General features: G+C 36.9%; 1 protein-coding gene across 3 annotated transcripts in view; it reads left to right on the top strand.

The window, feature by feature from the left end:
* Positions 1-27,962, top strand: part of LOC122793591 (Golgi integral membrane protein 4-like) — a 1,583,571-nt gene that overhangs the window by 446,951 nt on the left and 1,108,658 nt on the right. For all 3 annotated transcript variants that reach the window (XM_044061762.1, XM_044061761.1, XM_044061760.1), the window contains exon 2: positions 19,523-19,597. In XM_044061762.1, coding sequence (XP_043917697.1) covers positions 19,523-19,597 — 75 coding nt within the window. The remainder of the gene's footprint in view (positions 1-19,522; positions 19,598-27,962) is intronic.

The raw sequence follows: 27,962 nt of genomic DNA, 5'->3' as shown, positions 1-27,962 counted from the left end.
TCGTTTCAAATTTAATTTGAAGTCTTTGAAAGCTAAGTACCCCATTGGGGATCCTTTTTTCTTGCACTAACCAATGTCAGAAAAAGTTAATAACTGTCTTGGCTGTGGAAAGCAAATACTACACTGGGACTTCCACTTTTACTGTGTCACTTGTCTAGGCCCAGACCACAACATCCCTCGTCAGTTCTGTGCTTTAATGCCAGAACTATTAATCTTCGGGCCCGTATTGTAGCCAAATATTTCCATTTACAGTCCTCGAATTCTGATATGGCTTCGGTAAGCCATCCGACAGCAGATATTCCAAAAAAATGTAAAGATAAAGACAGAGGCAGACTGCACAGGTCCAAACCTTCTGGCAATGCTTCCGTTAAGCTGATCGCAAGTCTTTCAGAAATCAGTGAGGTGCTTTTGCAGCCCCTGATGCACGCTTCATTTAATTTGCAGGCCACTACCGAGACCCTTTCAGAGTCCGGGATGCTGCAGAACTCTTCTTCTTCTGAGGATCCTGTGGTCGTCTCTACCTTGGATGTGTCTGGAGCGGCTGCGCAGTCACCAGCCTCCGAGGAAGTACTTTGCAACACCGAATCCCGACATAAACAGATGCCTTCTTTCACGACTGCCGTTCTTTCAAAAACAACTGAGTTCCTTAGGCCGGGGGGGGGGGGGGTCGAACCACACCCACGAAACCAACTACCCATTCTCAGGCACCTGGTCGCTTGCCTCAGCCTCAAATGCTTAAAATGGCAGAAGACCTTATCATGCTGATTATGGGAAGCCAAGCTACTCCATCAAAAAAGAAAAGAGATCAGTCTCCAGTAGTTTTGTCTGAACAAGAGTCAGATGCATCTGACTACGAAGACATGCAGTCCCTCTCCACATATGAGGATTCTGATGCAGAGGAATCCATTCCTTCAGTCTCTCCCCCAGAGGATTTTTCCTTTGGGGAAACCCTGCGTACCTTAAGGGAGCATTTCCAATGGGAGAGTCAAGACTACCCTCAGTCTAAAAAGTGACTCGAGAGTTCCTGGATCTTCCACAACACATTCCCTTATCCATCTCCCCATTCCTAAATGTGGTGGATGATGTCTTCTTTGAATCCAACTTGACTCCAGACACCCACCCTCCTGCTCCCAGAAAACCAGACAGTTACTACAGAGTCCCTGACTCACACAAATATCTTTTTAAAAATCCAACAGCTGACCCTGGGGTCATTTCTCAAGGACCAAAAGGGATTAAAGCAACCTCAGCTAAGAATCCCACCTTCTCAGACAGGGATTCCTGAACACTGGACAGATGGGGTAAAAAAGTATGCACCTCAGCTGCTCTTGCTTTCAGGGCAATAAATTGTCAGTTCCATATGCTTAAATATCAACAACGTACCTTGGAGCTCCTTAAACAAAAAATGTCTTATTTTCGTGCATGGGCAGAATCTAAAGATTTACATGACTTAATGCATTCTGGTCAAGTAACTAAACACACTCTGCACTGTGGTTTTGATGCCCTAGAAGCTTCTTGCAGGGCAGCAGTCACTGGATCTGTCATTAAAAGACATGTATGGCTTAAGGAACAATCCCTGCCAGACCATGTCAAATCAAAATTGTTGGATGCACCATTGCACAAAGATAACTTATTTGGCACTAAAGCAGATGAGGTCTTAAAAAAAGATGGAAGAAAAAGCAAAATCTATGCAGACGGTTAAAGATTTCTTACAGGTCCAGACCCCTAGGTTCAGCAGGCATTTTCTCCTCTTAAGCATTGATCCTTTCCTGCTCCGAGTAAACAGGGCCACCTAGGCCCGTGGAAACAGACCCCCCCCCCCCCAGACAGCAGTCCCAGGGGTTGCAGAGATGTAAGCAGTGGACTACCTCCACTTCAAAACCAGGGAGTTATAAGCCACCCCCTTATGGTAAGAACTCACAATGACTCGCCCCCTCCTGACCTTGCCTCTGCCCACCTTCACATACCCCTAGGAGGAAAACTCTCCTTTCACTCAAGCACCTAGGCTACCATTACCAAGGACCAATGGGTTTTGAACATTGTGTCTCAGGGTTACAAATTCTCTTTCCACACCCTTCCAACCCCAAAAGGGTTCCCAGATCTACCACCAAATCACTAGGCAGAGGCTCAAAACCAAATCCATTCCCTGCTCTCCTTGGGGACAGTAGAGCATGTTCCTGCAGAGCAGATAGGCCAAGGCTTTTTCTGGTGCCCCATCCTCGATATATCCATTCTAAACACCTTCCTGGTGATACCAAAATTCAAAATGCTCACCCTCCAGCAGCTGCTACCCATGCTCTCCAAGGACGCTTGGCTAGCCGCCCTGGGCCTAAAAGAGGCCTACCTCCACATTACTATCAGGGAGTCCTGCAGAAAATATCTCTGCTTCAGGGCAGGATCTCAACACTTTCAGTCCTCTGAGCTTCCCTTTGGCTTATCTACTGCTCCCAGAGTTTTCACAGAATGCCTGGCTCCGGCCATTGCCTTTTGCAGACAAAGAAATATTCAAATTTACCCATACTTAGTTGACTGCCTTATTCAGTCACATAGCCAGGAAAAGCTGCTGAAAGACCTGGCCTCTGTAAAGAACCTACTAACCTCCCTAGGGTGCACAATCAACAAAAAGAATTCCAAACTGGTACCCAGCAAAAGGATAATCTTCTTGGGAACAAGTCTGGACACAACATCCCAGATGGCATGCCTTACACAAGAGAAACAAATTTTCCTGTCAATTTACTTCTCTCAACTGGCCACCAGACCCCAGCTTTCTTCAAGGAAAATCCTGCAAGCCCTGGGATTCATGGCATTTTGCATACTCGTCATTCCATATGCCAGACTGCATATGAGGAAACTTCAGTGGTACCTAAAGAGGCTTTGGTGTCAACACTCTCATGATCTGGAAACTCTTCTAGTTATTATTCCTTGCCAGAGGAAGGAATTTTTTTGGTGAGCAATGGCCTGCTCCCACAACAAGGGACTGCCCTTTTCCCCACACCCCGTCACCCAGACCCTCAACACAGATGCATCAAACTAAGCTTGGGGTGCACACCTGGACAGCAGGTGCATACAGGGCCAATGGAACCCACATAATTTCCCATCGCACATCAATCAAAAAGAGATGATGGCTTTGCAGCAGGCCTTGATAGCTTTCAAACCCCTTCTCTCTCCAGGGGTTCTCCTGATCAAAACAGACAACACCACTATGATGTGGTACATCAACAAGCTGGGAGGGACTCGCTCCTACCCTCTGTGCAGGCTGGCCATGACCCTTTGGCTCACAGCCTCTTCCCTGCAACTACACCTGTTAGCACAATACCTACCAGCCTCTCTCATCTGCCTGGCAGACCAATTAAGCAGAAAGCTTTTGGACCCACACGAGTGGCAGCTCAACAGAAACATCTTCTTCCTAATAACTCAGAAATGGGGAACACCAGAGGTCAACCTGTTTGCCTACCACACCAACCATCAGCTTTGCACCAAGGGAGCATCATGGCTTGGAAAGAGGATGCCCTGTCCTTCCCCTGGGTAAACCTCTCGGTCTATGCCTTTCCTCCCCTACCTCTAATTCCCAGGGTACTGCTCAAAATAAGGGAGGAAAAACCAAGGACCATTCTCATAGCTCCAGAGTGGCCCAGACAGCACTGGTACCCCTTGCTGTGCAGCCTTTCACTGCTGCCTTCATGGAATCTTCCTCAGACTCCAAACCTCCCAACCCAGAGGAGAAGGGGAATTCATGCACCCCCAATTGCAGACACTCAATTTGGTAGCTTGGCTTATACCCTAACCCCTGACCAATCTGCACTCCTCAGTAAATAGGTTCTGGATGTTATCCGAGAGGCCAGATGCCCTAGCACCAGAAAGACTTGTGCAGATAAATGGAGAAGCTTCTGCACCTGGATCCAGGCTAAGGGGGCCAATACGGCACAGCCTTCCATCCCTGTCATCCTGGATTACTTAGCTAACCGGCTACACAGTGGTCTCACTTTCTTCTCTAAAAAAAATTCATGCCTCTGCTATTTCTGCTAATTTTCCCACTGAGCAGCTTCTTTTCTCACACCCTCTGATTTAACCATTCCTCAGAGGGGCTAGCAACTTGAGGGCCCCCCAGAAAGGCATCAACACCACCATGGGACCTTAACTTTGTCTTGGAAAAGCTCACCCTGCCTCCTTTCGAACCAGCTTCTTCTGCTGAGCTAAACTTTCTATCCTGAAAAGACAGCCTTTCTCCTGGCCATCACTTCAGCCAGAAGTGTCTCTGAGCTGCAAGCACTCATGGCTGTGGAACCCTTCATCATCTTCCATGCAGACAAGGTATCCCTCAGAGCTAATCCATCCTTCATGTCCAAGTTGATGTCCAGTGCGGCTCTCAACCAATCCACCCATTTGCCCACCTTCTTTCCTAACCCCCAAAACAAGGGGGAAGGATTCTGCACTCCCTAGATGTGCACAGACAGCTCAGATACAATCTGGACAGGACTAAACCCTTTAGAAAGTATGATCAACTGCTGGTTAACTTTGCTTCAGGGGCAGAAGGCAAAGCCATCTCAAAGCAAACCATTTCCAAATGAATAGCACACTGCATCCATTTCTGCTACAAACAGCATGGTAAGCCTCCCCCCAAGAGGATCAGGACACGCTCCACCAGAGCAGCCTCCACATCTGCAGCTTTCCTCAGAGGAGTCCCCACCAGGGACATCCTAGAGGCTGCCACCTGGACATCTGTTCACACTTTTACCAAGCATTGCCACCTGCCTCTCTTCTCCTAATCCAGGGCAGTGTTTACCTCTGCAGTCTTGCAGTTCATCCTAGCCAGCCCCTAGCTTACTTGACTGCCTCCGCCTATTTCCTCAGCTTTGGGAATCTACCCAAATGTGATGACCGCAACAGTGAAGCACGAAGAACATAGTACAGTTCTGTACACTTACCATAAATGTAAATGTTCGAGTGTATTCACTGTTGCAGTCCTGGTTTCCCTCCATCCCCCTTTCTTTTTTTGTTACCCTTCTTCCTTGTTGTTCTCCTTTTCTTACAAGGGACATATCAGTATTTATTTTCCACTGGTGGGGTTCTTCCACCAGAACCTGGCCTCCTACTTTGGGGGCTCCTGCCAGGTTAGGGCAAGAAAAATTGATGTAATGGTGTTGGTTACCTTACTTTATACCATTGATGACTTGACGTCAGTCCTGAAGCGACAGCACCCAACGCAGAAATATTAAGCCTCTGGTATTCGGGCTGACTGAGGGCCTCCCTGTCAGGGATCATCCAAATGTGATGACTGCAACAGTGAAGACACTCAAACATCTACATTTATGGTAAGTGTACACAACTGTACTTTTTGTGACTTCCAGGATCTACCTTAGATCTAAGAGAAGTCCTTTTTATGTATTTTCACAGGTAGATGCTAAATGCTAACAGCTGCATCAGTGCAGGCTTTCCCCCTGGGATAGTCAGAAGACCAGAAGTGATGCCATGCTGCAAGCTACCCCAGCAGTAATGTTTGAAATATTAATTTAAGAACTCTCTGAGAGAGACACTGAGCATTCTGTATTTTGTCTTTGGCCTGACAAGAAGACCCATTCACCACATACTTGCCTTGCTCTGTAAGTAAGTTAACTAGGGTACAGTAATTTCTCTTAGATACAGTCAGGAATGTAGTGAAGTATAGCTTAGATGTTTTTCTTTATTTATTTGAGACTGTCTTGCAATGTTGTTTTAAATATTTCCTGTGGTTTTGAACTCTGATGTAACTGTGATTATTTACTGAGTATTTTCTTGTTCTTTTATTATTTGTTATTAAATGTATTTAAACCTTTCATCGTGGCTGATATTTGTGAGACATATTTAAGTTCTGAGAGTGCTTGCATATTTATTTGGTGACACTGTGGACCACTCCTAATAGCCTTGCTCTTGGTCAAACTACCATTTGTATTTATAGTAACATTACACAGTAAGATTGGACACACTTTGTTAAGGGCCTTAAAGTAGCTGATAAAGTGGCTGGTGGCAGTCAATCTTACCTTATAGTCTGGGCAAAAGGGGTCATAGCTAATAAACCTGTGCCAGCCTTTCCCAGGTGTGTGTGTGTGTGTGTGTGTGTGTGTGTGTGTGTGTGTGTGTGTGTGTGTGTGTGTGTGTGTAAATCAAATCTCAAAGTGTGTGTGTGTCAGCTACTTGAGCAAGGACACGAAGCAAAGGTTGGACAGAGAGGGTGCTGGAGGTCTCGGCTTGGCTACTCAGCTGAGATGTCAACTCTACAGCTCTGCCAGTGGGGAGTCTTATTGGGGATCTGGAGAAAGAGGGAGAAACCAGCCCCGGACTGACTGCATTCTCTGTGTGCTGTTTAGAGAAATTGCACTATACTGTGTGTGTACTTGTCATCCTCACAATGTACGTCTGCCTCTGGTGCTAGTGGTGAGGATTGAGGCTTCTTGATTACTGTTGCCAGTGGTGGGGATTCAGAATGTATACATATATATGTACACACACACACACACACACACACACACACACACACACACACACACACACAAGGTAGTACTGGATGATTGTTTATTAAGTGACTGGCATCAAAAAATACCTCTGTTTCGATTTGATAAACAGTTTCATTCATTTACTGTGTTGTGGAAATACAAGAAAGATTTTATCTTTTAAAAAGGTATTGCTTTTAGTTTTGATGATCTATCTTTAGAAATGAATATATATTTTTTCTGATTAATTAATCCCTTGATTAGCAGATCTTTTCAGTTTGCTGACTGTCCCTTGATGCAGTATTCCTCCTCAATGACAGAAGCCATATTAGTGCTGATAAAGAAAGTAGTGACTGTTGACAATATTTTCATCAGTAGCATACGATCTTGTTATAATTTAAATTATAAGATAGTTACAAAGTCTTTAAATGATAGAATCTTAAATAAGATTGAAAAGGTATTCAGTCCAAATCATGTATTTATGTGCATGAGTGTGTTTTGTTTCTGTCTGCGTGTGTGAATGAATGCATGTGTGTGCGAAAGCAGACAAGACTGTGTATAAGAGAGAGTGAACAGCAAAATCAATCAAGCCGTTATTTTACACTTGCTATTTAGCGAGTGTAAAAAATAAATGAAACTGAAAAAAGTGTGCGTTTGTGTGTGTTTCTGTCTGCATGTGTAATGCGTGCACAAATGCAGATGAGACTGTGTATGTGTCATAGCCCTCAACCTTCCATCTCCTAAATGAGGAACAAAGCTACTCAAAATGTGAAACAAATGGGCAAAATGTGGAACACTTTCCAACAGCTTACTAACAACTTCAACTAGGAAGTTCATAGAATGGTAACAATGTGCTACTTTACATTAATAAGTTCTTATGATCAACTAATGTTGTTCATTACTATTTACCATGGGCATCAGTTATAAAATGCCAAACACAGAATGTGTGACAGACCCTTTCAGTGTGGAACGTTTGAGGAACATGGACTTTTTAAGACCCAAAATGAGGAACATTCCTCGTAAAGAGGTATGTGTGTGTGTTGGAGAGAGAGAGAGAGAACGCAAGTGAAGAGAGAGTGATTCCTGACAGCAGCAGTATCAGTTAAGAGGTTTACGTATCTCTCAACCTTTCAGCACAAGAAATCTGCACAGAGCCACAAATAACAAGAGACAACCGAACAAAAATAAGGACAGATTTTAAATATTGTTCTTACAAACTTAGAAAGTTTCTAACCACTCATCTATCTTCTTTGTAAGTTAATTGATTAAATTACTATTAGTGGTGCTGTGCTGATCTTCAAACATTGTTACATTTTGAGTGGGTGCTAAAGTGATTTACAGATTAGATAGTGTTTGGAGGAGAAGGGAATTGAGGATTTTTATTATTTTTTGCTAGATACTTTTAAGATACAACATTTCAACAGTAGAGTGTTCTAGCTTTTTGTAGGTCATTAAGAAGTTACTGTAGACTTTAGTGGACTGGCTTCCCTGTAATGACGGAGTCCTTGCCCCATTTGGTCTTAGTGAACCAGCTTTTGTTAACTGATTCTGCTTGTGTCTTCAGTTTCTGTGGTATCATGGTTCATTACCCCCTTTTATTGGTTCATGCTTTTGCACCTGTTGGTCATATTATGAACTGCAAAGGGTGCTGCAGTTAAAGATAACATGATGGAAGGCATTGGCATAGTTCTTAACCTCAAAACTCAAGAATTATGGACAAAGACAGAAATAAGGAGGGACAAAGGCCCAAAACCAGGGGCACATTTAAATTATTACCCTAATTAACTTAGTAGAACAACAGGTTTTGTATCAACGTGAATGTTTTTATGCATAAGAAGTCTGAAACATTTTCATTGGACATGGCAAAAATATAAAACTTTCAGGCACACAGTGTTCAATGTTAGGGGCAGCTGAGAGCTATGGGCATTGTCTACAAGCTAATGGTAAAACCCTGATTTTATTTAGCCATAACTTGACAAAGAACCTTTGCAGTGAAAGTGAAGTGATGAATAATAAAAGCATAGGAAGTAAGTGTTGTGCACTCTCTATATTTCTGAAACAAGACTTACCAGAGCCAGGACAGGGGAAGTAGATAGTTTGGATTTGGAGAGTTTTGTAGCTGTTGCCATCAAGATGTGTGTGTGTGTTTTGTGTGTACACAAAAGTGCTTTTCCCCCCCAAGTCTTGCATGAAGTAGGTCAGAGTGAAGTTATTTCAATTAAGGGACGTTAAAAGATTGAATTAGCCCATCATTTTCAAGTTACGTTATAGAAATAGGGAAATACAGGTGACTAAAAAAAAGCACTGAGTTTTGTGACAGTAGATTTCCTGCAGCATGTGATTAGTGTAGAAAAGGTCCCATAGTTTCTGTAACATTTCTTATCAGAACAGTTTCATTTGGGGGGGGGGTGGCCAAGATGTCCACAAGGTAGCAGCATTTTCTACCAGCTCTGTCTTTCAAATTCATGCCTGACAGGAATTTTAATTCCTATTTATCCTAAAACTGGATTTTTTTATCCTAAACAAATTTTTTAAACAGTATATTAGGATAATTTTTAAAAAATGTTGCTTAAATATTAAATTTTCTTGTCAAAAAATCTACTAGAAATATTCAGTAACAGAACATGAGCCATAACAAATCTTCTCAACAAGAATGTTCATTTAAGAAAGAACTTCAATCATTAATGTCTAATATACAGGAACTCTCTTCAAAACTAGACAAAATGGATATGAAAATAGATCATTTTAAGGAGCAATGTACGCAGCAAATGGATGTCATACATGAAGACCTCACTCAGCAGAGAAACAGATATCAGGTATAGAAACTGCTATGAATGACATTGATACCAGAACAAAGGAGAATGAGCATAATGTTGAATTTCTGTTGAAACAAAATACTTTTCTTCAATTAAAAGTAGATGATCTTGAGAATTGATCTTGAAGAAGTAATATAACAATATTTGGCTTACCTGAAGGTATTGAATGATCAGATATGGTGAAATTTCTATCTTCTTGTTTGCCTCAAATTTTGGAATTACCAGAGGCTCTCTCATATGGTGCAGAAAGAGCGCATAGATCCTTGGCAATGTCTAAAAATAACAAGTCCAATTTTACCAGATCTGTAATTGTGAAATTTCTTTCTTCACATGACAAAGAACTGGTATTAAAAACAGCTTGGGCAAAATCACCAATCAAAATAAAAGAAAGAATCATTAGATTTGATAATGATTATTCCCCAGCTGTAATCTCTAAAAGAAAATTATGTTTACCTTTACTCAAAGAACTTAAGAAACATCAAATTAAAGCTAGCCTTTTATTTCCAGCAAAACTAAAAATCTTTTTTCAAGATGGTCAAAAAAACCTTTGAAGACTTGGATACTGCAATTTTATTTATTAAAAACAGTAAAATAATAGAAAGAATTGAAGATATGGAATGGGCTTCCACTAGTCTCAAAAGAAACGCTGAGAGCAATACTTGGAAAACATTTGATTCTAAAAAGAAGCTAAAGAAATGACTCATATACATAAGGTCATTTAAACTTTTTGGTTTTGGGATACTTAACTTTGGATGATAATCTTTTTGAATATAAGTTTCTAGTTACAAAGACCCTATAAATCGAGGAAATGAATCTGGATTTACAGGTGAGCTATTTAATTTTGTTTATTGTAACGTGTTGTTTTGTTTTATTATTTTCTCTTTGCCTTTTAATGATATCTTGCTCATAAAAATCGTTGTGGTAATGTAACATATTTCATTTGGCTTGTTGGTTTTGTACTAATAGTCTATAGTGTACATCTAGTGATTTGTTTGTTCTGATGATTTGGTCATATTATTCTGTCTGAAGCCTATAGAGGGGTTGCCTCTGCGGGTGTTATCTTTGAAGCCATACTACTTCGTAGATGCCATGTAGTGCTGGTTAGATATGCTCCGATGCTTGATGTGCATTGAAAAGGGGTAAGGTGGCATCGTGGCAAATGGCTGTATGTGTTTTATTTTTCTTTTTTTTGCTGGTGATTTGGTGTTGTTGGTTTGGGAATGGTTATGTACTTTTTTTGAACTTGTTTGTATGTCTGTCGGGTGCTGGTTGCTTCTCTGGTTGATGTGTTGGTTGCCTGCCCGTATGCGGATGGTGAAGTGTTCTTTGGGTTCGATAGATAAAGTGGCGGGAAAGGTAGTGTTTCGGGAGTATGTTGGTATTGATTTCTTGTGTTTATGCTTGGTAAGGACAGCCAGTTGCTAGCTAGGATTTCTTTGTATTTATTGTTTTAATATAGTTGGGAAAAGTTGGGATGGTGACTAATGTGGTGGCTGGTTCTGTTGGCGATATTTGTGTGCTTTGACTATTTCCATCTGAATGGCTTGCTCATGGTGTTAAGCTCTCGAGTAGCAGTTGTTTTTAAAAAAATTAAAGAAAAAATCCTCTGAAAAGCGTTACCATTGGTTTCCCGCTTCACATACAAAAAAATAGTCATTTGGATTGAGCTCGAGAGGTTCAGCTATGTTACGAATGACTCTGCCAGATGATGAGAAGCTTGCTCACATAAATAAATGTCCAGTTTTGACATTTGACCTTGGACTCTGTCTGTTCACATAGACTTGGAACTTTGAGACGCTGGCAAGAGATGAGTGAAACAGCTGATTCCCTAATTTGAGACAGTAACAAGATACTTCATTTTTTGAATACTTTCAGTTTCTGTCATTCTCTTTGCCACTAGGTATATTCTGTTTATGTCATTTACAAAAAGACATTGTGAATAAAATTCATGAATCCTCTTTAAGAATTTAATAAATAATATTTAGATGTTTTCAAAAACATTTTTGACATTTAGGATCCTGTATGTTTGCAATAGCAGTAAAATGCATAAAATATGACTTAGTTGGCCTCGGTTCAATTAGCAGCTCAGACACAAGAAAACCCGGGTAAGGGATGTAGAAGTAATTGGCTGGTATGGGCTCATTTATCCTGGGGATGTGAAGAATGGTGGTATCAATTAGTTGGTTACCACCGTATAAGTGATGGCTTGCTTGACACTGGAAAGGACAGGATGAAGAATGTGCTCATATTATCCCTAGCTGGTGATGATAGCTCTTTTTAACTTATATAAAAGAGAATCCATTTTCATTTGAAGGGTGTAGAATGTCCCTAACTGTGAGATGCATGTGTCAGCCATCAGGAAAGGAGGATAGGGCCTTATCAGAAATGCTATCGTTGATTGGTCGCTATTAGAGGGCACAAAATAATGCATGGATCCTTGAATGACAGCTCTGCTGGTAAGATGTCATATCTGTGCAGGGGATATCCAGTATAGGGAAATAAATGGGTTCAAGACCAGTAGAAGGAAGGATGATGGTTGTGAATCATGGAGATAAAAAGTATACAGCAAAAACACATTTTCACAATTTGTGTGACCTTTAACTTTCCACTAATTAACTTTTTGGTGTACAGTTAACTTGTTGTCATTCCACAAACAAACAAACCTAGTTCCCCTCCATTTACTGTTGGAAACAGGAATTGAAGTACAATCACTGCTTGTTTAGGCTGTAAATTGTTTCCTTTTTCTAATCATTTAACTCTTTAATAATTCTCATCACATATTAAGAAACATTTGGATACAGTTAAATGGTAGATTTCTTACTACACTGTTTATAGACTATTACATATCATTTTGGCATGCATTTTTGTGTTTATGTATTAAGTCAAAGCATTTTAAATGAGTTAAATGACTTGTGCGTCTGTTAGCAGGTCTTACTTCAGTGCTTTATCTCTGATGTTATGTACTGAAGAAAAAAACACTAAGTGATCCTACATTCTCTTTAACCACACTTATTTACCTGAAATCTACAGTCTTGTGCAAGTGCAATTCATACTGTTTCCCAGCTAACTTTATGGATGTTCACTAATGCCACATAATTAAATTTTAAGTTTAATATACCACAAGAAACCTTTTTGGTAGTTCTGACATTGCAAAGAAATTACACCCAAAGCAGCTTTTAGTGAACATAGTTTGTTCTTTTCTCCTCTACTGACCAATCATAGATTTACATAGGCTCATAGGAGGTTACAAAGCTAATAGCCCTGGGGTCCTTATAAGTCTGGTCATGTTTCACTCTTATTTCTTATTAAATAATAGAGATACAGACTACATTTTCATGCAGAAAAAGATTAACATTGACTGCTCCTATCTAACAGGACACAGGTAAAACTCCCAGGTTAAATTTGCTGTTTCTCATCCAATTGTCTAAAGTTATGCATATATAGATAGTCATTGAGAAGTTCTTTTTGACTTGAGTTGAGAATTTCTCCCTGAGGAATGGCGACATTCATGAGACATAAATGTCTCTCTGGGAAATTGTGTTGACGGAGGCTGAGTTGGGGTCCCTAAAGTGAGTGAATTTTGTCCCTTGTGACTTATAGATATGTAGCATTTTTATTAAGGCAGGATCAGAGATTGCTCTGTAGGTAAGGCACAGGTCGCCTGTAAAAAGTTTATACTACAAAGAGTACTGTGACAGTAATTTCAGTTTGTTCATGTATTATGTACCTGAATTTTCATATTGAGAGATCTTAGTGGTCTCCTCATTTGCTGCAGATGTCTGGTTAGGTACATATCTATGTGAGCATTGTACTCTATTATTGGCATGACGAGAGATGAGTATAGGGGGGTTATAACTTTTTTCACCTTAGAAGCAATGCCATTAGATGTGTAATGTGAAAGGCCTTCCTTGTCACTCTGGACACAAGATGATCAAAGTAATATTATTTTGACTTTATTTTATATGCAAGATTTAATTTACAGCATGACTTATGAATATATATAAATGTATGGAGGTTGACCATTAGAATATGAACTATGGTTATGTTGCTCCAATTGTTTCCTTTAGATGTTTCAAATATTTGATCTTGATTTTTTTTGGTAGAAGTTTTTCAGATTCATCAAATGACTATAAATAATATGATCAACAGGGATTTTATAATTTTCCTAACAACATGTTTAACTGCTGAATACCATGCTTTTTTCGTATCCATTTCTTGTTTTATCCTGTTACATAAAGTGTTCACATGAATTAATGTAAAAATGTTTAATTACTACAAGACGCTGATATGTTGCTAGTACTCTGAAAATGTATGGAACATGATAATCTAGCCGGGTTGTTTATGATTCATAGTTCGATTAAATTCATGAATGTTTTTTTTACACCTGCTTATTGCGATAGCAACATTTCACATATTAGTAGTAGTATTGCTACAGTTTGGTATTTTTACCTGAAGATAACTTTATTTTTTAGATAGTAGCTGGTTTAATGTTGCTACTAGATTAAGGGTTAAATTAGGTGATACTATGTCACCTAGAGGGGGAGTTTTAAACTCCAGAAGGGGTTGGATTGTAAATATTGTTTTACTAATCAGTTATGGTATTATTTGTTTGAAAGTTTTATTGTTGTTTACCACTAATTTGAATAGTAAGTTCTTTCAAAGAGATCTGATAATGATTATTTCTATTCCAACTGGGAAATCTCATACTAAATTACTAGAAATTAATATAATATTAACACCTGATGGTCAATTTTCTGATTTATTTTGTTTAATCTTAAATGACTGCTATAAAAAGTATTTCCATGAACATTAATGGCTTAAATAATCCAGGTAAGAGAGGTATTTTATTTAGATACATTAAACTTCATAAATCTCAACTAATATTTTTACAAGAGACTCACCTACTCTCGGAGGATTTATCTAAACTAAATAATACATCTTATTCTGTTTTAGTAAGCTCTGAACATCTTCAAAAAAGAGAGGAGTAACCATCTTGTGGAATAACTCACTACCATTACCCAAAATAATAGATAGCTATAAAGATAATAAAGGAATGTTTTGTGCTATAACTTTGGAACTAAATAAAAAATATATATACATTATTTAATATATATTGGATTCCAGGTATAGGTACTAACACGGTTAAACAACATTTAGATCAATTTGTGCATTTTGCAAAAGGAAAATCAATAATAGCAGGGGACATTAATTGTATATTAGATCATAAAGATTATTCTAATAAACGTAAAAGGAAGATCTCATTGTCAGCTAAGAAATTAAGAGATTTTATTGAAATATTTCTTTTAAAAGATATTAATCATTTTATGACTCCAAATTCATTATTTTATACTTTTTATTCCCACAGACATAATACATATTCTAGAATTGATAGAGTTTTGGTTTCCAATGACCTATTAGATTTTCTAAGTAATACAAAAGTAATAACATGCCCTATTTCTGACCATAATGCTATTATTTTTGATCTTGATATCAACAGTGTCTCTTCTATTCAAATCAAAAGAATACCAGCTTATATTACAAAGTTAAAAGAATTTAAAGAATTCATTATAATTGAAATTCAAATTTTTTCCCAACTGAGTAATTCAAATGACATATCAAAAATATATATAATAGATGCTTTAAAAGCATATCTATACAGAAAAATTATGAGCTAGTATTATAATAAAAAGAAATTATGGGATAAAGAACTTTGTGATACACAACATAAAATAGATAATCTAAAGCTCAATCAAAAAGTAGATAGATACTGTTGATAAACAAATGGAAATAAACTCTCTAAATAATAAATATATTGAAATATTAAACCATAAAACAAAAATAATTGCAGAAAAATATAAATTAATTATTCAAATAACCCCAAATCTTTAAAGTTATTGGCTAATAAATCTAAAAGATTAAATATAATCATATCAAAGAAATATTCTCTCCTCAAAAAAAAAAAGATGGTAACTAATCTTCACAGCATTCTATCGGAATTTAGAAATTTTTTTTTAATAATATCAACCAAAATTCTAACACAATAGATACTAAAGAAGATATAAAAACCTTTGTTAGCAAATATACTAATAAGACTATCTACTGAACAGAAAGATATTATAGACAAATCTATTTCCTTTAAATATATTCAAACACAAATTAACAAATTAAAACAAAATAAAGCCCCGGGAAATGATGGCATCATTCCAGAAATTTATAAAATATTTCCTAATATGGCACTAAAATTACTTCATGAAGTCTTTAACCTTGCACAAAACTTTATCAAAACCCCTCCTTCTTGGAAATACACTTTTATTTCTCCCATATTAAAACCAAAGATCCAACTAAATGTCCCTCATATAGACCCATTTCTTTACTCAATGTAGATTACAAAATGTTCATATCTATTTATGCTGATAGATTAAAAAACTGTTTACCTAATTTGATGATGATCGAACAGGATTCATAGTGAATAGGAATTCATATGATAACATAAAAAGAACTTTAATTTGGATTGAATCAGTTAAACAATTAAATAAATATTTGACATTGATTAGTTTAGATATTAGTAGTAAGTTTGATTCTATTAACTGGAATTATTTATCCTATTAGAAGAACTACATTTTTCTAATAAATTTATAAATCTCATTACTCAGTTATATATAGATAGTCAAGCATACATTAAAATTGGCACAAGTATATCACAAAATATACCATTAGCTAAAGGCACTAAACAAGGATGTCCATTGTCCCCTTTATTATTTACACTAATTATGGAACCATATAAGAAGAAACCTCTGGTATTCCACCACGGCAAAAATTCCACCACGATAAAGTCCTGTATCAGACAACAGACAAGTTTAATAGAGCAAATAAAAACAAATAGTAAAATGTGTTCTATTAAACTTGTCTGTTGTCTGTTACAGGACTTTATCATGGTGGAATTTTTGCCGTGGTGGAATACCAGAGGTTTCTTCTTATATTGCTTTATTTTTTCCACTGATGAACCTTAAGCAAGTGTAAGATAGTTTTTCCTTGAATTATGGAACCATGGGTTAACCTAATAAGATTGGATAACAATATAGCAGGTTATTCCACTTCATTATATAAAATACAGTTGTTTGCTGATGACATTCTTCTCACCTTGGCTGATGAAAATACATCTATTCGAGTCCTCTTTAATAACATACATCTTTTTCAAAGGAAATCTGGTCTAACTTTTAATAATAATAAAACACAAATTCTCTTAATTGGCCCAAAACAATTTAATTTACATGATAATTATAAAAAATATCTAACCCAATCCGATCAAATTCTTTATTTAGGCATTTCAATTGCTAAAAATATTAAGGATATCATACAAATTAACTATAACAATTGTCTTACAATAACTGAAAATTTAACAAAGAATTGGAATAGAATACCTTTCTCTATGGATGAAAGACTCACTATTATTAAAATGATTTTTCTCCCTAAAATTCTTTACATTATTCAACCCATCTCTATACCTCTCCCATACTGGATAATTAAAAAAATTAAATGCAATTTTTTTTTAATTTTTATGGTTTCCAAATCTAGAATTGCTTTATCTCACCATATGAAAAACTGGGATAATGGAGGTATAGCATTGCCTAATTTAGAATTTTATTCAATTTCATCTATGATAGAAGTGATTTCTCTCTTAATTGATACTAATTATCAAGCTAAATGGAAAAAAAATACTTGAAATATTAATGATGGATACTATAAAAAAAAACTCTCAAAAACTGTTGTTTATAAATAACCCATTAATTTGGGTCCTATCATATCAGCTTTCCACCTTTTGTTCCCTAAAATTTAAAAGCAATTATTTAACTCTTTTGTTAAAATCTTTTAGAAATTTTATATTTAAATATAATGTTTATAAAGAATGGTTATTCCTTATCTTTCCTATAGCCTACTCATCAGGTATTCTTTTTACCTCTGACTCTAATAATGTGTATCTTTAAACAGAAAAAAAAATATTCTTTTGGTATCAATTGATGTCAAATAATGTCTTGAAATCAGTTAATTTACTAGATGTTGAATTCAGATTTGAGTCCCTTTATTGGTTGGAGTTGCATGAAGGAAGGAATTTTATACAAAATAGAATTGACTTAATGACCCCTTCAGTTAAGAAAGTTATACCAAACTTGCTACATTACTTGATTTTATCTCTTCAGAATAATTCTCCTTCCACTAATAAACTCTCACAAATATATAAAGCTATCAAATCGGATTTAGATGTCTACTCTGACAGTTACTGGAACTCTGGAACTTTTTCTTTTCCATTAATTATTTTCCCACAGACAAAGACAAATTCAATATTTTGAAATCATCTAGTATGACTACTTCCTCGTTAAGATGGAGAATATTTTCCTGGACATATCTAAATAGATCCTTTATTACTCCTCATGCATTGAGTAAAATTGGGGGAAAAAGATATAAACTGTTGGAGATGTAATAATAAAGTAAATGCTGATTGGTCCCATATGTTCTGTGATTGTATCGAATTGAAAAAAAAATTGGGATGATATAAATGATTTTATGCAAGCTATTTTTACAGACAACTTTACTTTAACTAAATCCTTAATATTAGCTAATACTCCAGTTCCAGCTTGTATTAAGGCATCTGATTACCCTTTGATTTGGTATATGCTAGCCATAGCAAGAAAAATTATCACTAGAAATTATAAATCTAATTCCGCTCCATCTTTGCAAGAATTTAAAAATCTTCTTAATGAAGTCTCTTGTTTGGAAAAACTGACCATCGGGAATATAATTTCTAAAAAAAACTTCTCTTCACAGTTGGAATAATATATATATAATATAAAATATATGATTTTTTACAAACGTAGTTCTATATTATAGTAAATATTGATCTATCGTGAACATATTGTATATAGTTATAGTTTATTATTATGTTACTTCATGTAAAATTTATTTTATTTGTTTTAAAAAAAGAAAAAAATTAGTTCATTTCATTTAACTTTATTTATATTAAATTTCTCAAATAAAAACATTTTGAAAAAAAGAACAGTTTAATTTATTTCATACAACTTTGAAGAATATACTCATATTGTTGCATATATCTCATTTGTATTGGCAGATGACAGTCTTTTAAACTAAACATTAAGAATATCTGTAAATGCCCTTTGAACTTTTTTTTCTCAGAACTGACCCTACTGAATATTGCTGTTATCATAAATCTCCATTACACTTTGAAAATCAAATCAGAAGAATGGAAAAAGTATTGCTAGATCCTTAGATTGAATGCACAGCTTCACCCATCTGTACTCTCTCCCGTTAGAATGTTCTTCCTATGGTTTCCCCTGTAACATGACCTAGTTCTACTGTACTTACTGTTTCTCATACCTTACCTTTCCATCACCTGTTTACACTAACATATGCTTTTCTGTTCATGTCTCCTATTACACCTTCCTCCACTTTCATAGTCACCTTCCATTTCTGTCTTAGTGAAATACAGTTTTGTTTCTCTCATGTGCCGTCTCACTTCATTTCATTTATTCTCACTCCTAGTGTTTATCCTTCCATTCTATCTTGGCAGATACTACTTAATATTATAAATCATATTCATTTTATATTAGTCTTGCATTTGCTTTCTTTTTTACACCAAACTGTGTTGTACTTTATGCCATTTTACTTAAACTGTATAACTTATTTTATTTTTTGGAATATTGCCCTACCGTACAGTAATACTGTTATATAATTTAATTAGGTTTTACACTTTTATTATAGGTGTGACCTGGGCAGTGTACCACCCCACTAAACAAATAAAAAATAAAATTAAAAATGTTCATGTGATTCTTTTCTCCCTAGGATTCCACTGAAAAGGGAATGCAAAGGTAGACTATTTTGCTTAAAAAATGGGAAGGAAGGAATGAAATGCATAAGTTAAGAAAGCAGAAAATAAAATTAATTTGCAAACATTGAAAGACTGCTTATTGTTGTTACTTGGGCAGGATAACTGGCTCCAAGATGCCCAATTCATGGGGCTGCTGTGGCAACAGAATAAACATAGTAATAGCAGTACTTTAGGTTTCAGCTTGAAGCAGGTTTTATGAAATTACAGAAAGATGTTTGAAAACAAAACATTCTTAATAGACACAATTCTGTATCCTGAGCAGAAATGTATTGCTCTTTGTTGAAGTGCTGTTTAATGTCCTTCGAGTTATTCATTCATTCATTGTCTTTTTGCTTTCCTAGTTGTATATGAACATAGATCAAGACTAGAACGTTCTTTGCAAAAAGAGAGAAGTGAGCATAAAAAGACAAAAGAAGGTAAGGGAATAATCTGGCCTTCAGCTTGATTACCTTTTATCTTTTCTTTATAACTGTTGTGTTTTTGTTTATTGATAAGGTAAATCATTGTAATGACAGTGGGAGTTTCCAGCTCCCAGATTTTCCTCCATTCAGCTCCCGTGGACCCTCCTACCATTGTTTGTAACTGCCTTTAGTAACTGACCTGTTGAATGTAATATTTTAGAACAAGAGCACCTGGCCATCTACCTGCTTAACTGAATGAAAGCTCAGTAAGGTGTCTTTGTTCCCCTCACATAGAGGGCATCAAAGGGAGGAGGTCCTAGATCTGCTAGCTAAAGTAATTTTATCTGGACTAATCCTTTATGCTCTGTTTCTTGTTAGTCCTGTCACCCTGTGGGTCACAAGTGGGATACTGGACCTGACTTGAGCTTTCTGGATTACTCTAGATCATTCTTGGCCCATCTGACCTTTCAACTTTATTTTAGCCTTTGTAGTATTGTATGTTTTGTCTTGTGCACACGCAAACTGTTGTGTTCTGTAGACTTGCAACTGTAGAACTTTTTGAATTATCTGTGGTGTGTTCATTGTGTCATGCAGATTCTCCTAGTATGTAAATGGGATTGTTGGCATGTTTTCATCTTTCATATTCCTTAATCAAAAGAGATGGCCGCTGTAGAATAAAATTTATGCAGTGGTTTACTCTGTGTTTGCTGTTTTAACCAGCGTCTTGCTGCATACACTATACTAGAGACTTAATTTCTGGAGGGTTTCCAAGAATTATTAACATGTCCCCTTTAGGAAACTATTAAGTTGGTGTACGTATGTTCAATAGTTCAGTAGTTCTAATACGCCTGCGTATGGACTGAAGGCCAATCAGAATACAGACTCCACAATAAAAGTATATAGTCTGGGACCTGTACATGTATCTATTTGATTTTTAAATAACTACAAAGAAGGGGCTTGACGAATTTATAGTGGAAGTCTGTTCCATAGTTGAATTAAAGACTGTGTGCTATAACTTGCCCTAAGGGCTGTCCTTGACTTATCTAATCTAAAAGTATAACAAGCTCCTTGAGTGTTATAACTAGGACCCAACAATTCTGGGTTTAACAGCGTTTTATATTCAGCATTCCAGAGCTCCATGTAAGCTAAACAAAGTTTGTCCTGCAAATGTTTGTAACTAAATGTCAAAAGACCCAAACTTTCTAACCTAGATGGATATAACATATCTCTACAGGAAGTAATATGCCTTGTAAATGATACCCTCTAGTACAAGTTCTCCCTTTTATAAGAACAGAATAGCATATTATACTCAATTATGGAGTGGACAACTTTAGGAGACATTCTTTAGATCTTGTAATAAAATTCTTAAAAACTAATCCAGTAGTTTTTAAAGTCTTTGTTTTAATTTTTAAGGCATTAGACCTAAAGCTGAAATTACTACATATTGTAATATCCAAGTCCTTGTATTCTGTGGAGTTCTGTAACTCATATAGGCCTAGGTTAACTTTAGATTCAACCATTGGTTTCTAATACAGTAAAACAGCACATTTATCCTTATTGATTTTTATCCACTTTCATTTAACCACTCTGTTAATAAATACAAGTAATTAAAATTAAGTTTCAGAGTTACCTGTCTGACCACCAACAATCCGTTGTATGGCAGAATGACATATCTCCCCAACTACCTGTCTCCATAGGGGTTCCCCAAGGATCCATCCTTGGACCCCTACTCTTCTCTGTTTACACCAATAATCTAGCCTCTGCCACCAAACATGGCACACTCATACAATACGCAGATGACTCGACCATCATATGCTCAGCCCAGTCCCTACCCAAACTGCAAAAAGCCTTTTCCTCTGTTGAAACATGGTTATCCGATGCCCAGTTAATACTCAACCCAAACAAAACTAAACTACTCATCTTCCAACCCACCAAACATACTCAAAACAACTCTCACTTTAACATCACAGCAAAAGACAACACCACTATATACCCAACCGAACACACCAAATTGCTAGGAGTGGAAATAGACAATAAACTAAAATTTGACATTCACATATCCATGACCATAAAAAAAGTCCACAAAAAACTAGGAGCATTATACAGAAATAAGCAATTTCTCACCAAAGCAGCAAAGATTTCAATAGCAAATTCCCACCTTATCTCCACCCTACTTTATGCCTCTCCAATATATACCAACCTAAGACAATGTGATCTAAACAAGCTAGAGACCTGCTACAACAAAATCGCCAAATTCGCCACAGGGGCATCCTACCGTAGTCACCACTGTCTCTCACTTGCTGAACTGGGCTGGCTTGAACTCCCTCACCTCCTTCAGTGGTATCAACTCTCTCTCACCCACAAACTAGTAAACCATCCACTAAATGTCCCATCCCTCCAGAATCTACTCCAACCCTATCGCACCACCAGACCACTAAGATCCAGCAACAAAAATCACTTGCAGATCACTAAAGCCAATAACTCTGCTGGTGAAGCACTATTCTCTTGCGCCATAGCCAGATTATGTAACTCGCTCCCACCCACAATTACCTCCGTACCATCATGCACCCACTTCAAAACTTTACTAAAAGCGCACCTAAAAACATGCTGACTATGCCCTTGCAACTCCCACTCTAATATCATCCACCCCATCCAACCACTACCTTTCTCTCCACTCGACTAACTGCCTTGATTATAGCAAGTTCAGATGCTCATAAGCATAGTACTTATTATACAGCAGGAACTTCTCATTGTAACATTTGTTAATGTCTGTTATGTACTTCACAGATAAAGATTCTAGTTGTCTACTGATGTACTATGTTCTTCATCTGTAAATATGTTGTAAGTAATTGCTATGTTAAATTGTTAATCTCTATGTAATCCAATGTAACTACTGTCTGTTTATTTTACTGTGGAGCTTTTCTCCCCGGGCCTCCGCTGAAAATGGACCTACGTCCAGTCGGACACTCCCGGTCAACAAATTTAAATAAATAAATAAATAAAAATAATGAATATCTTTAGCTGAAAAGATGATACAAACTAATTTAGTATCATCCGCATACTTGGCCGTCCAGACTTTAGATGTCTTGTATGTGTGTGTGCATATGTCTGTGTGAGTGTGTATATATAATTTATTTATTTATTTATTTTCTTTGCTTGCTGACCATCGCGTTCTTTGCATCAGCTGATCTCTTCTGCAGCCCATAACTGGGTGGGTCTATCACAAGAAGTGACATTAAGGCAGCCATCAGGACTGTCCTTAGCACCCAATGAATGCTTATTTTTTTCTAGTCTTTAAGTGGCACATGCAGTGACCATCAGCACTGGGCTGTCCCTCATTTATACAAGGATGCAAGCCAGCAGGACAGTCCCCCACCCAGTTACCAGGAAACAGTGCAAGTACATTTCTCCGGTCTTTACAAGGGATCTCATATCTTGCATGTATGCCCCTTAACATGTTTAATGTCACCTCATCTCCAAGAGATAAGTGAGTGGTTTCTGCCTATTCATTCTCCTCTCACTCTGCCAGTTCCATACGGTACACAAGCCACTAGCTGAACTCAGGTCAACTGGGTCATAGCCAGGGCTTTTTTTCTCTCTGCCTCGGGAGCTGGTTAACTATTTCAGCTCGTGTGCATTTACATTGTGGGATTGCACTAACCCAGGTACTGTCATAGTCATGTGGTGTTTTGAAGGAATCAGTTCAGACTTGCCACATGACATTTCTGCAGGGCATAGAAAATTAAATGGGTAAACCGTGTTGATAACTAATTTTAGCTCCATCCACCTACTAACCAAACTGATGAAGGAACATTGTAAGCTAAGTGGTATGTTGTATTACACACATTCATTAGTCTAGTAAAGAAGGGGTACTCTAACATTGATTACAGAGATCCTCTTGCTTGTATACGCAAAATAACTTATTAAAACTGGTTTTAATTGTAGAGCTATAATATGCTACTGGTTGGCACAATTTGTGTAGAGTAGCAGTTTAATGGTGAGGCACTAAAAATATTACAACCTGTCCAAACCAGATTTTTTGCACGTTCTTCATGTTGACTGAAACTGCTGTCTGCTGCTTATTCTTGCTGTGGAGTTAAGGTTACTTATCAAAGCATTTGAATCATTAACGATGTTGGCCAAGATAAAACACATTTTTGTGTTAAGGTATGCAGGATTTCAAGGTTTCTAGCATTTACAGGCAAGCTGCACGTCAAAGGAATGAAATAAGAAAGGAGATCTGTTGGTTCTCTGAGTGCCTTTGATGGAATATCCAGACCTGGATGAGCTTTATAAAACATTGCAATACTTTGTTGTTACTAACACAGAGAATGAAGATTGAATATCAGCTATCCTTGTCGGTGTATGCAGACTTTAGATCTGCAGTCGAATGAGAAATCTCTTGAGTTCTCAAAGTCATGCTAGAAGAAAATTTGTGTAACTCCTAAGCTTAACAAAATAATTTAACATTAAACCTGATAACAAAATTAAAAATATCTGAGTTTTGTACAAAGAAACTTTCTGAATTTTAACTTAAGCATATAGCTAAACTGAGAGAAAAAAAACAGTCTAGGAATATAGAGAGTTCACAGCAAAGTTTGAGGACACGATTATGTGTGAAATAGTCATATAAAAAGAAGTTTATCAGAAAGTAATTTAGCTTTGCACATACTTTAAAGATAGTTTTAGTTGTGGAAACAGTAAGGAGAAATATGCAACAATGACAAGTGATGCAGACTGCTGTAAGATGTAACATAGTACAGGAACACAATTGTGAAAGTGTGTGTACACCCGGAGTACAGAAGGCAAAAGCTAATGCTTATTACATTTATCATTTGAAATATAAGGTCAGTTGCTGCAAATTTAAGAAAAGTACCATGTGTGTGGTAGAATTGGGCACATAAAATCTTGCAGCAATAGGGAAAACATCTTAAGTAATCAAGTTTTGAAGGAAAGGTTAATACATATTGTACATGTCATATTAATGTTGAGAAAAGCTACCCAGAGAATATAGAATGAGCATGCAGGAAGTTAACCGTTTCCTTGTAGGAATAAAACTGTAAGGGTGAAGCCTTTAGATTTTGAGGATTATTACTGGAAATAAACTAATTTATTCATTATGCTAGTTTGCAGTAGCTATTAATACTGTTTAAGAAACTGGAAAACAATGTTTGAGGGGGAATATTTATTAGCCATGGATTTAGCAGAGATAATTGTTAGGGCTACATTGCTTGCTGTAAAAATGATGAATTAGGAGAGGAAGCATTTTGTAGTAGCAGTCAGTGACAGAGTGCATAAAGGGGATTGCAGGTAGGATTTTTCTTTGCTGCATTGTTAGATCTAAGGCCAAATTCTAAAGACTAACCCTCAGTGTATGTGACCTAGTCCAGTGTAATACCTATTTATAAAGTAACCCTGCACAAGAGTAGGTTAATTACACTGAAAGCAATTCTTTTAGAATCAGACCTCATTATTAAGTGTCTTAAACAGTAGGAGGGAGATTTGGGGTTCGGTACAAAATATGGGAAGACTGTTACAACTTTCTTAGGTAGTTTTGTTGTTTGGCAAACAATAAAAAGTGTTCAGGGGTGGTGTTCTGGTTAGTGTGGAAATTGCATTAATGAGGAAAAAAGAAACCACTGCCTGCAAAGAAAGAGAAAGTAGAAGTGAATGAGGTAAGAATTCATCTGCTTAATCTTTGTGATTTTATGTATGATGTGCTATGCTACATCCATCAAAGCTAATCTGTTAGATGTTTACTCTTTGCAAGCCTTTACAATCTTTAGTTTTGCACAAGTTTCAACCATTGTTGAATGTTGTATATTGTTACAGTTTGCTTAATTCGTTTAAGTACCTAGCCAAGTAACAGTACCACAATACCTTAAAAGATAGTGAGTCAAGTGGGAAGGAAGGAATACAGTTGTTCTTCCCCATAGTACCTTTTTACGCAATGTCAAACTGACAGACCTTCTGACATAGAAAAACTAACCCAAGGGAATCCAGAGGTGTTACTGCTTAATGCTGAGAGCCTAAACAAACTCCACTTCCTCTAGGCTCTCTTCACCCTGGAGAATGTGGACATCTGTGCAGTTAATGAGACATGGTTTAAAGCCATGGGGAGCACCCCAGAAGTGCAGGGCTTCGATGCCTTCCACACTTTCAGGACAATTACTACACCAGAGTGGAGGTGCCTCAGTCTATATCAACAACAAGCTCACTTCAAGTTTAGTCAGACAGGATAATACACTTGTGCTTCTTCAAGTCCAGATTTCCAAAGGCAAAGTGCTATGTTGTATCCTTCTAAACTGTAGGCATCCTCTATGACCCAAGAAGTCCATAACTTTTACTTGGACTTGCTGGAGGTCCTCACCATTCAGTACAATGCCATATTCATGGGCAACTTCAACTACCCTACAGTAAACTGGGATACATACATGACCTCAGACTTACAGGCCCAGAGATTTCTGAACTTTTCAAACACGAACACCTTGGACCAAATAATCCGTACACCCACTAGGAGTGCAAACATACTTGACCTGGTACTCACAATTTTGGGAGAATACTATACCCCTCGGTGTAGTGTCCTCTCTTTAAGATTAGACCACAGAGCTCTCTCCTTCATAAAAAAAATCAGTTCTGTGATCCTAGCTAACCCTGCAACATTCAGGAACTATTCTAAGGCAAACTTCCTACTACTAAATGATAACCTTTCAAAATTTCAAGCCCCCCCAACCCTGAGAATTTTGTAGAATCATTTACAGAAACCATGTACAGTCATGTCAATAAATGCATAGAGACAGCTGTATCTGCCAGAAGTATGTCCCAAACTAACTAAAGAAAAAACAGACGTCCATGGTAGAATCCAAACATAAAAGGGTTGTTCAACAAATAAAAAGGTCATAACCTAGATTAGGAATTTAATGCCCAGCATGATAAAAACATTCTCATCAATCTAAACAAACAGTTAGGAGGATAAATTAAGTGTACTAAAGCCAAATTTATGGTAAAGACAGCCTTCCAGGCAAAGGACAACAACAAGGCTTTCTTTAGCTGTCTGAAACCTCAAATGTGGCACAAGTGTGCAGAACTGATTGTAAATGGAGCCACCTACACAGAGCAGGAAAATGTAGCAACTCTGCTCATCTACACTTTTAACTCCATCTCCCTCCAAGCTGCCTCCAGGGAAATAGCATCAAACAGACCACTCCCAACTATTAACATTTTAGGGTTGGTGTGTAACTGCATGTTTTGGGTGAGAGAGAGTAGTACACGGGTATTGACCTTACAAGTGCATCAGTATAGTGACAAGAGTTAAATTGTCTGTCACAATCATCCCATGAATTTAATTGATATAGGAAATACATTTGTAAAATTAACGCCTTTAATAACACTCATCCCAGGAATATATTTAATATAAAAAAGCAATATCTGACACAAAGGCAGTAAGGAATAACATATCACTTGTGTGTGTATACAAATAGGTGTGGAAACTGTTTTGTAAGACTGTGGTTAAATATGTATGCTACATTTATTTTTTTCCTTTTTTCAAACACTTTTATTGAATTATACTTGTGACATAGGCACATTTACATTCATATAAATGTAATCAAGCTATACTAATGTAACAAACATTATACTTCACATCTGTTGCTATATATCAAAAGGTACAGGATGGCACAACGAGTCCTCAGCTTGAACAGGTCCCAGTTTATTAATGAAAACAAATAATCCAAAACGAACAAGTTAATAATCCAAAACGAACAAGTTAAGCGCTTTCATCTGTCGTTGTGCCGTCCTGTACCTTTTGGTTTACTTACGTTGTTGCTTCTGCTGTGATTTTTTAAGTTGCTATATATCGTATAACCCAAGCAATATCACATAAATTATTCAATTCTTGCTTTTTTTTTTTTTTTTTTTTTTTTATAAGAAACATCTTCTTTAAACCATCACTTGCTACGTAGGCAATCATACATTTATATAAATGAAAACTAATTAGACTGACACAATCCTAGTCGCAAGCATTTTACATCGCAAACCATTCTGACACACCTCCAGTTGCAAACATTATACATCACTTATAATCTACGTAATCTTTCTCACCCAAACATTACAAAAGTCATTTAAGTCCTGCTGCCTTTTAGGCCTCATTCCTCCCTTGTATATATTCTTCCCACAGTTCCCAGTTTTTTCCTATGTAATTTGCTTCTACCCTTTTCTAAAGATCTCAATTCCAGTTGTTTATCTGTGTTACTATGTTCACTACTTCCAGTATAGTTGGTTTAGATTTTGATTTCCATTTTCTAGTAATTGCTTTTTTGGCAGCCACCATTATTAGACACAGCAAGGCCTTACCATGTCTAGGCAATTCCAATTCTGTATC

Source organism: Protopterus annectens, chromosome 2.part0, assembly GCF_019279795.1.
Source record: "Protopterus annectens isolate FY-2018-M chromosome 2.part0, PAN1.0, whole genome shotgun sequence".
NCBI lineage: Eukaryota > Metazoa > Chordata > Ceratodontiformes > Protopteridae > Protopterus > Protopterus annectens.
Note: the sequence above shows the minus strand (reverse complement) of the source record. Positions and strands in the feature narration are given on the sequence as shown.